This window comes from Accipiter gentilis, chromosome 14, assembly GCF_929443795.1.
Source record: "Accipiter gentilis chromosome 14, bAccGen1.1, whole genome shotgun sequence".
NCBI lineage: Eukaryota > Metazoa > Chordata > Aves > Accipitriformes > Accipitridae > Astur > Astur gentilis.
Window position 1 is genome coordinate 17,483,392 of NC_064893.1, and position 8,540 is coordinate 17,491,931.

Consider the following 8,540-nt stretch of genomic DNA (forward strand, 5'->3'; position numbering starts at 1 on the left):
TGGGGCAAGAGCGCGGCGCTTTTTTCCTCCCCTTTTCCTTCTTTTCCTTCCTTTTTCCTTCCGTGCTTCGGCACAATAAGCGCTGGCACTCTCCCGAGGCGATTTGCTTTCAGCTTTGTTGCTGCGACAGCCAGCCTGAGGGACAGCTCGGTTGTTCTGCGAAGGGCGGGGGTAACAAACGCCAGCCCTGTCAAAGCTGGAGGCAGGGGATGGGACGGGACGGGATGGGATGGGGAGGAGGTCAAAGTGAGTGAAAACTGCTCTCTGCCAGCAGCTCCGCCTCGGTCTCAAGCCCTTCCCAGCTAACCGGGTGATCTCGAGAGCCCCCCCTCGGGGGCCGCTGGCAGGGAGGGTCAGAAGAGGGCGAGGCGGCAGCGAGGACCTTCCCGCCCCCTCGGAGCCCGGGAGCCCGAGCCCCAGCCCCTCCCCGCCCGCCCCCTCGGCCGGCTTCGGGCCGCGCTGCCCGGCGGGGCGGTGGCGGGGCGGTGCCGGCCCGGCGCCGGAAGGCGGGTTTGGTTCCGGGCCGCGCGGCGCCGTGGACTCGCTGTGGCGGCTGAAGCGGTTCGATGCCTTCCCCAAGACCCTGGAGGACTTTCGGGTCAAGACGTGCGGGGGCGCGCTGGGTGAGCGGGCGGGGTGAGGGCGGCCGGGGGCCGGCGGCGGGGGGGCCTTGCGGGCCGGCGCTCGGCAGCGGCTCGGGGCGGCGGCGGCGGCGGGCGGGCTGAGGCGGGACTGAGGCGAGGCGAGGCGGGCGCGACCGGCGGGGCTGACGGCGGTTCTCGTCTCCCCGGCAGTGACGGTTGTCAGCGGGCTCATCGTGGTGCTGCTTTTCTTGTCGGGGCTGCAGTACTACCTCACCAAGGAGGTGAGTGGCGGCGGCGGCGGCGGCGGCGGCGGCGGGGGCCCGGCCCCGCGATGCTGCTTCTGGCCGGGGCGGCCCTGCGGCCCGGGGCGGCCTGCCGTGCCTCCGCACCCCCGCCGAGCCGCCGCCTCCTCCGCCGCCTCCTGCGGGCTGCCCACGCGGCAGCTTCACCCGCCGCAGATGTGCGTGGGGTTTTTTTCTTTCTTTCTTTCTCCGAGCTGGCGGCCTTGAGGCCGGGAGCGGGCTGCCCTCCCCCGAAAGCCGCTTGGCGCCGAGGGTGGCTCGGGGCTTCCTGTAACGCGGCCGCAGGAGAGCGTCTCAAAGTCTCTTCTCGCTGCCTCTGCCGCCTACAAGCAGGCAATGCAAAGGAAAGCGAGGAGGCTCCTTGCGGGAGCCCCCGTCCCCACCCCAGGTTCTAAGGTTCCCGAGTTAGTAGCTTTCTTAAAACAAAGCGTTAGAAATGGCAAGCGCTTGGCTGCGGTGGGAGGCAGCAGCTCAGGTGTCTCTTGAATCCCAAGTCTTAAAAATCAGCCGAGGGAAAGCGGCCTTTTGATTGGCTTCCAAGTGAAACAGGACTCTGTTTTTCCTTTGTTCCTAGGTTCATCCGGAATTGTACGTTGACACATCAAGGGGAGAAAAACTGAAGATCAGTCTCGATGTTATTTTTCCACATCTGCCTTGTGCTTGTGAGTCAGCCTTCTGAATGTTGGGGACAATTTTCATACTTGCCGAGGGCCCGACAGGCTCGGTGTGCCCGCTGCTTCCGAGTGCTGCGCTGCTGCTTGGGCCACAGACAGGGAGGAACTGGTGACCCCTGGTGATTCCGCGGTGATTCCAGCCAGGCCCGCTGGGCACTCAAACCAGCACTTCCAGGCAGGCTGTATTATTTTTCGAGGTGATACGTGAGGCTAAGATACAAACCCCCTTACGTTTCTGTACGGTGTGGTGCTTTGTCAGAGAGCTGGGTCACACTGAAAAAGCTGGCACAGCGTTCGGTGTTCGGTGCTCGGGACTCGAGATTTGACTGTACTGTTGTTGAAACACTTTAGAGTGTTTCTCCTTGGGAAGTTACTTGGCGAGGCGCAACTTTTCTGTGGTTTTTGTACTTCAGTTCTGACCGTAACGCCAACGCCATGTGATAACCTTTCTCCCAAATTTTTAAAACCGGAGTGAGCGTTAATAGTCGGATTACCTTTTAACTAAATTCAAAACGAAGCTGCGGGGTGAAGTGACGGAAAATCTTGCAAGTCTTACTGCTTACCACTACTGTGCACGTTATCCGACCGTGCGCTAATCTTCCCTGGCTCTTGTTCTGTTGCGGTGATTCCTTTGGGTAATGCATTGGGCTTTAAACACAGTGAGTCTGGCTTCCTTGTGACCACCTGAGATATTGTTGGTCTTTGCCTTCCTCACGTTTAAAAGGGCACGGGAAGGCCAGAGAGTTTGGAAGCCCCTGGTGTTTTGTGCAGAGAAGCTGTCAGTCTTGTAAGAGAGCATGTAGCCAGCAAGTGCATCACGGTGCTTTGATACCAGGCCAAGACCACAGACCCTCTCAATCTTCTTTGTGAAAAGGGGTCACGAGGAAATGTGCTGATGGTGAAGGGGGAAGGGTGAGGAGGTAGAGGGAGGGAGGAGGCAGCTTTCAACCAATTTGAAGCTTAACTCCTGTACTCCTGGAAATGGTTATGGGCTTTGAGGGGTTTGGTTTTGGTTTCTTTTGCCTTAAGTGTATTACCTTTCAGGGTAACGCTTTCTGGGCAGCTGGAAGCCGTCCTTCTGGTACATCAAACCCAGCCCCGTGTTTGGAAGGGTCGTTCAGGGTGCTGCAACACGCGTTTTATTCCCTGTACGTCACTTGGCCCCAGCCATACACACTCTTCCGCTTTGGCACGCTCTTATCGCCCTCGCTGAAAGAGTCTGTATTTTCACTGGCTGAATGCTTCCTCAGCCTGCCACAGGCCGTAACAAATGTGTGTTTATAGACTACTTTCCTTGCTCACTGATTTCAGATTTGAGCATCGATGCCATGGACGTAGCAGGAGAGCAGCAGCTGGATGTAGAGCACAATCTGTTTAAACAACGTTTGGATAAAGCTGGCAACCGTGCGACTCCGGAGGCCGAGAGACACGGTAAGGTGCTATTCTGCCTTTCTTGGATGGATGCTCCTGTAGTCTTTCCATCACTGTGTGCCTGGTTTTGAGATTCACGGGAACAAGTGGCAGCTGAAGAGCATTTAAAGACCACAGACTTTTGAAGAGTTTATAGCACGCAGATCTATTAAAGTGACAGATTCAGGTGAACTGCTGTTATACTTGCTACTTTTGCGAGGCAAATCTTTGCCTAGTCCCTCTGAAATTCGGACAAGGACTCACGGATGCATTTCAGGAATAAAGCTGCTGCGTGAATGCTCTTTTACAACTAGGAATCGAGCAGCTGTTCTGGCAAAACTTGGCTTTGGTTGTATCTTTAAATCACAGTGGGCTGGCAAATGGGACAACCTGGTTAGAGGAAAGAGCCTCTCTCCAGGGAAGGCTCCAGTGACTCGACCCTTAGGCCCAAGCTTGCACCTTACTACATTTACTTTGCGTGTGTTAATGCCTGCCTAGATAAATATATTTTAGTTGGTTTATCGGTTACAGGTTGTAGTAAGTGGTCCTTGGCTACCTAAACCTCGCCTTTACGTTCGTTTCGTGTTATGACTCATCGTTGCGCTTCGAGGCAAACCAGAAGCGATTCTGGCAAAGTGTTGCAATCTAACAGTAATACTGTCCCGACTTTTCCTTTCCAAAAGACGAGCTCCTTATTACTTTTTCTGGGAGATGGTGTAGTTCTACGTGTCAGCATGAACTGAATTTGTTGATATTTATCACTCAGATTGAACTTTTCTGTTCTTGAAGTTGCAAGGCTAAACTAAGCCAAGAGCTGAACGATTGGTGGGTACGGGAGTTTCTCCTGCTGTCACGGGAATGTGGTGGTAGTGCTTTTACTGCTGTTTCGCTCAGCAGCCTCTCTGTGTTCAGAGGTTGTGGCGTTACAAACGTAATGCCTGGGGACAAAACCAGCTGTTCTGTATCTAATTCTCTGTTAAGGCATGTAGGCCTCCTGCCTTGCTTGTATTGCCAGTCTCCCTCCGTTGGCATTACTCCGTCGGAACCGGTTGCTCTGGCTCCTTGTATAATCAAGGGAGAGGGAGAAAAACTCGTAAGAAGCGAATGGTCTCACCTAGGAAAGGCATTTCCAAAGAGATCAGATGCATCGCAGGCAACAAGCAATTTCTTCTGCTGTCTGGAAGAAGCAGGCGGCTAGTTTGGTTTCCATCAGCCATGTTGCAGGTTAGATCAGAAGCATCCAGCCATCTTCATTAAACTCTATGATTATCAGTTTCTATTAGTGATACTGACTTCAGTCAGTTACTTAAATGGCAGCTGTAGCAGTATTGACCTTAAAATTAGTAAAGCATACCCAAATTTCATGGAGTAGTATCTGGAGGCTTTTCCTAGTCATAGTTATATTAAACTAGTTAATAGCTGAATGATTTCTGTGGTAGGTTGCATTCTGTGCTTGGATGTTGTCTTACTCCTTTCCATTGAGTGACGAGGAATGATTGAATTCTTTATTGGTGGTTCTTATCATTTCCTTCCTTTTAATGTGGACAGAGTTATCCAATTTCATGTATCATATGTGCATGCAAGTTGAGGACTGTGTTAATTGCAGGAAACCCTGCATGTAGAGTTCTATGTACTGCAGTTTCTTTCTAGTATCCAAACTGTGTGCATCACCTCTGGGTTTATCTCTCTGAGACAACTCAACAGGCAGCTGCTGATTCCATTTAAAAAGCTGTTACTGGTTGCTGTGTCTTGAAAGACTCCATGCGTCGTGCAGGTGTTCTTGTTGAAGGGGTGGGAATCATGGCTTTGACGAAGCGTAGCGATTGTTTAGCTCTATGCTTCCCGATGCTGTCTTTGAGTGTAATTACGAGATTAAAAGCCATACCACGTTTTGAACAATGAATTCTTAAGTGTGCTTTCAGCTGCTTTGAATGTTGCAAGCTTTAGAAAGTAAGTCTCACACAGTTGTTTACTAATGGGGATATTTTCCTAAGAGTTCTTATTTTCTTGAGGGTAGTTGCCATAAAGTATGTGATTAAAGAAGTAAGGCTAATGACTGATTTTCATGCATATTTCATACTTTTCCATTAAAATCTCTTTTTTTCTGTGGCTAGTACAAAATACAGACGTGTTTAATACTCGCTTCCGTCTGCCTGTTATACCTCCCAGTCTCAACAAACAGGGCCCTGGCAATGTTCTATCCCCTCAGCAGTGTCTGTCTATGTACCTTATCCCCTTCCCCAGCATTAGTGATGCAAGGAGCCACCTTTTCAAGGCTTATAGAGGGTAGTGCAGCAGCGCCTGGATAGTGAGCCTTAGAGGGCTTTTGTAACGCAAGGGACCTGGTCCTGCCCTTCAGGGTTTGTGTGTTGAAACAGACTGGTTTTAAGGGGGCCTCTTATTGTAAGAGCCAGTGGTTTTGTCCCCGTTCAGCCTTCTGCATGTAAGACCATGAAATTCCATGAGTTCGTGCCCCAGCCATACTGTGGCTGCACATGCAACACACAACGTGGCACAGACATTGTCAGAATTGTTAAGTCACGAAGAAGGTAGAAATTCCTTGGAGACTTCTAGTGAGCAGAGGTTAACGCGTGTGCCTTGTCAGCATTGTCATCTTGGAGGACTGGGTGCTGATTTTCCACTTGGGAGACTCTTCCTCTGATCTTGTTTCACAGCAATGTAGAACCGTGTTCGCTACATGTCTTGGGACAGGATTCTGCGTTGTGCACTGCCGACTGCCGTTGACTGCTATTGAAAATTTTGCTTGTGTAACAGGTCCTGTTACGATTGTCGCCATTTACTGTGCGACATTGTCTGAAGTAGACAATGTTTTAACAAAGCCTTTGGGCAAGTAACGTCTGCTCAGCGCTCCAGGGAGGCTTACAGATAGCCAGTTCTTGCTCCGGAGGGTGCGTTTGAGATGACAAATGGCACTCTGCTTCTTGGTCTTACTCCGCACCTCAACAGGCTCTGCGCGTACCGTTTCAGGTGGGCTTTGGGTGCAGGACGCGCAGCTTCCGAGACAGAACCGTTGCATTCGTGTGTAGAACAGTTGTTGCGCACAGAACGGAACAAGAGTACAAGAGAGTGTTTCTAGTCACGCCTCGTTGCTTTGCATCCTCTTTTGTCTTAGAGCTGGGGAAAGAAGAAGAAAAAGTGTTTGATCCAAGTTCTTTGGATGCGGATCGCTGCGAGAGCTCTTACGGGGCAGAGTCGGAGGCCGTGCGGTAACCTTTACACCTTTTTGTATCTTCTTAGCGCTTGAATTAATACAGTTGTGTTGCATGCGTGTTTTTTTCCAAAGTGTCTACGAAGGTCTGTGCAGTGAAATCCTCCTGGGCCCGTGTTCAGAGAATGATGAGAACCGCTGTGGTTTTGGTCTGCCTTTGGAAGCTGCGCTCACGATTGTTAAGACCGTGCAGAGTTAGGTTGTCTATAGTTTGTGCACGTGCCTGTTTAAGGGCAGCGCAAATTGCGCTACCTTTGCAGCAGCACGAAGGCTGTATCTCATCAAACGGAATCTTTTCTGGGGTTATTTGGTGTCCAGAGGGGAGCTGTGTAAATTATTTCACCGTTACGTGAGCCGTCTTGGAATGAAACCTGGTTATGGCTTTGCCTTCTCACTTCTGCTGCAGGCTTTGCATCCTTACGGGAGCAAAGACCAGGCATTTATCGCTCGCACAAACAACGGGTGTCACTTGGTATTTCTCATTCCTCCTACCTGCAAAGAATTCTTCTGTAAGAATGGGTCCGTGGTAGCCCCTAGGTTCTGGACCATCCCTCGCTATCATTGTCTCTGTAGTGACTTGGTCTGTCCCGTCTGTCAAGTTGCGTCCTTCCGCAGAGGTGTTTCCATCTTGAGGGAGTCATGATTCCAGGCTTCAGCTTTTTCTTTGGTCCAGAAAAAAACCACAGAAGCAAAGAAAGAAAACTCAGTCTCCATCAGTCGAGGACACCGTTTCAGTGTGGAGGAGATCCAAATCCTCTGGCGGATCGCCTGTACAGTATTCCTTCCATAGAGGGTGTTTAGTGTGAGCTCCTTCTTAACTTCTGTCCCAAAGTAGCGTCTGCCGGGGAATTAACCGTTTTCATCCCCAAACTGAATACCGGAGGCTGAGATTCTTATTTCATCCTCGGCGTCGCCGAGGACTTTCCTTTTTACGCTGGTAAACTCCTTTCGGAGTTTGGTTGTCTCGGTGCTGAAAGACGCAAGGTCTCACCCGTATCTGTGCAGACAGACAAGTTGTTTTCCAGTTGTATCAAGCTCGTTTTGGAGACCACAAACGTGACGTTTCCGTTTGTCACTGGGCTATAATCCGTCAGAGCTCAGGTCGTACCACCAGTTGCTGGGAATGCCTAACGTTTGTCAGGCGGCCACCTGGAAGCTCTCCGTACCTTCCATAGCTTCTCCAGACCACGAAACATGCTGTTGTAGAAGCCCCGCCAGGGCTGTAGCGTGTGGCAAAGTGGATGGAAACTGCTGTGTGAAGGATTCGGAGGCCCATCTCTGAGGAGGTGTAAGTCTATGACAGTTGTTGGTTAGTCATGCAGAGGGTTGAATATACGTGAACAGTCTTCCGAAACAAACAAAAAAGGAGGTTACTTAACCTCCTCTGAGGTATGTCGTCCAAACGTACGTTTCTCCTGCCCCCCACCCCATCCTTCCAGGTATTCGCCTTTGTTGGGATCTTGCAGCAGAAGGAACAAAACAGCCTCGTGGTACGCTGCCTTCTCTGCGCATCAGGTGTGACAAAAGAAGCACAGGACCGATTAAGAACAAAAGCTTGTTACCCAGCTTTGACTGTTAACACGTTGTGAATGTAAACCTCGAGTGCGCTTCTGGATAGCTTTGGTTGCTCCTTCTGTTCCCTTGAGAAGTGGGAAAGGGTCTAAATATAACCAGCATTGTTATCTGGCGTGCTGCTGTAGAGCTCACTTCACATATAGGGGCATGCCACTGTGTTTTTCCTTTTAGTGGTTAATTCCTGCATTTTTGTTTCTCTGTTGCGCTTTAAATGGTTGCTTGTCCATATCTTAGCCCTTTGGCTAGCTAGGGAGTCATTTTATATGGCCTAGAAAGCACACTGGCAAAGCTGTTGCTCTTCCCCTTCTTGGTACGAGTTTTAAGCGCTGCTCTGTCTGAATCTGTGTGTCTTTTCCTTGAAAGGATCGGAGTATTTCTCTCTTCTCTCCTGCTCTGCTCGGTTTAGCAGTGCACGCTGTTGAGAGTCGGTGTTGCCCTATCCTTCCCCCCCCCGCCCCGCCCCCAAGCCGTTTTAACTAGAGAGCTAAGTAATTTCTGTTACTTGCTGTGCCCATAAATCTCCTTTGGGAGGAGCTGTTGATCTAGGCTGGGAGCTGAGACGATTTCCTGAAAGCTGAAAGGAGAGCCATGCCAGGTCACTCTTCTGTGGTAGAGGAGGTCACCAGATGGAAAAGGTTGAGAATCTTTGTCTTAAACGATTTTAACATATCCGTGTTGGAGATAATGTGTTGGGGGATTATTAGTTGCTCTGTGCAGATAATGTAGTTGTGGAGGACGTGGTGACGTGTTGGAGCGACTTCTGCCT

The 8,540-nt window shown here is 50.8% G+C and overlaps 1 protein-coding gene across 1 annotated transcript; it reads left to right on the top strand.

Annotated features, from left to right (window-relative positions):
• Window positions 1–256: 256 nt before the first annotated feature.
• Window positions 257–7,547, top strand: LOC126045922 (endoplasmic reticulum-Golgi intermediate compartment protein 3-like; the record flags this gene model as incomplete). The annotated part of the gene is made up of 5 exons (XM_049817609.1): window positions 257–623; window positions 795–865; window positions 1,461–1,548; window positions 2,872–2,991; window positions 6,104–7,547. Coding segments are annotated over 5 exons (744 nt in total), but the record flags the coding sequence as incomplete, so codon positions are not given.
• Window positions 7,548–8,540: the final 993 nt, after the last annotated feature.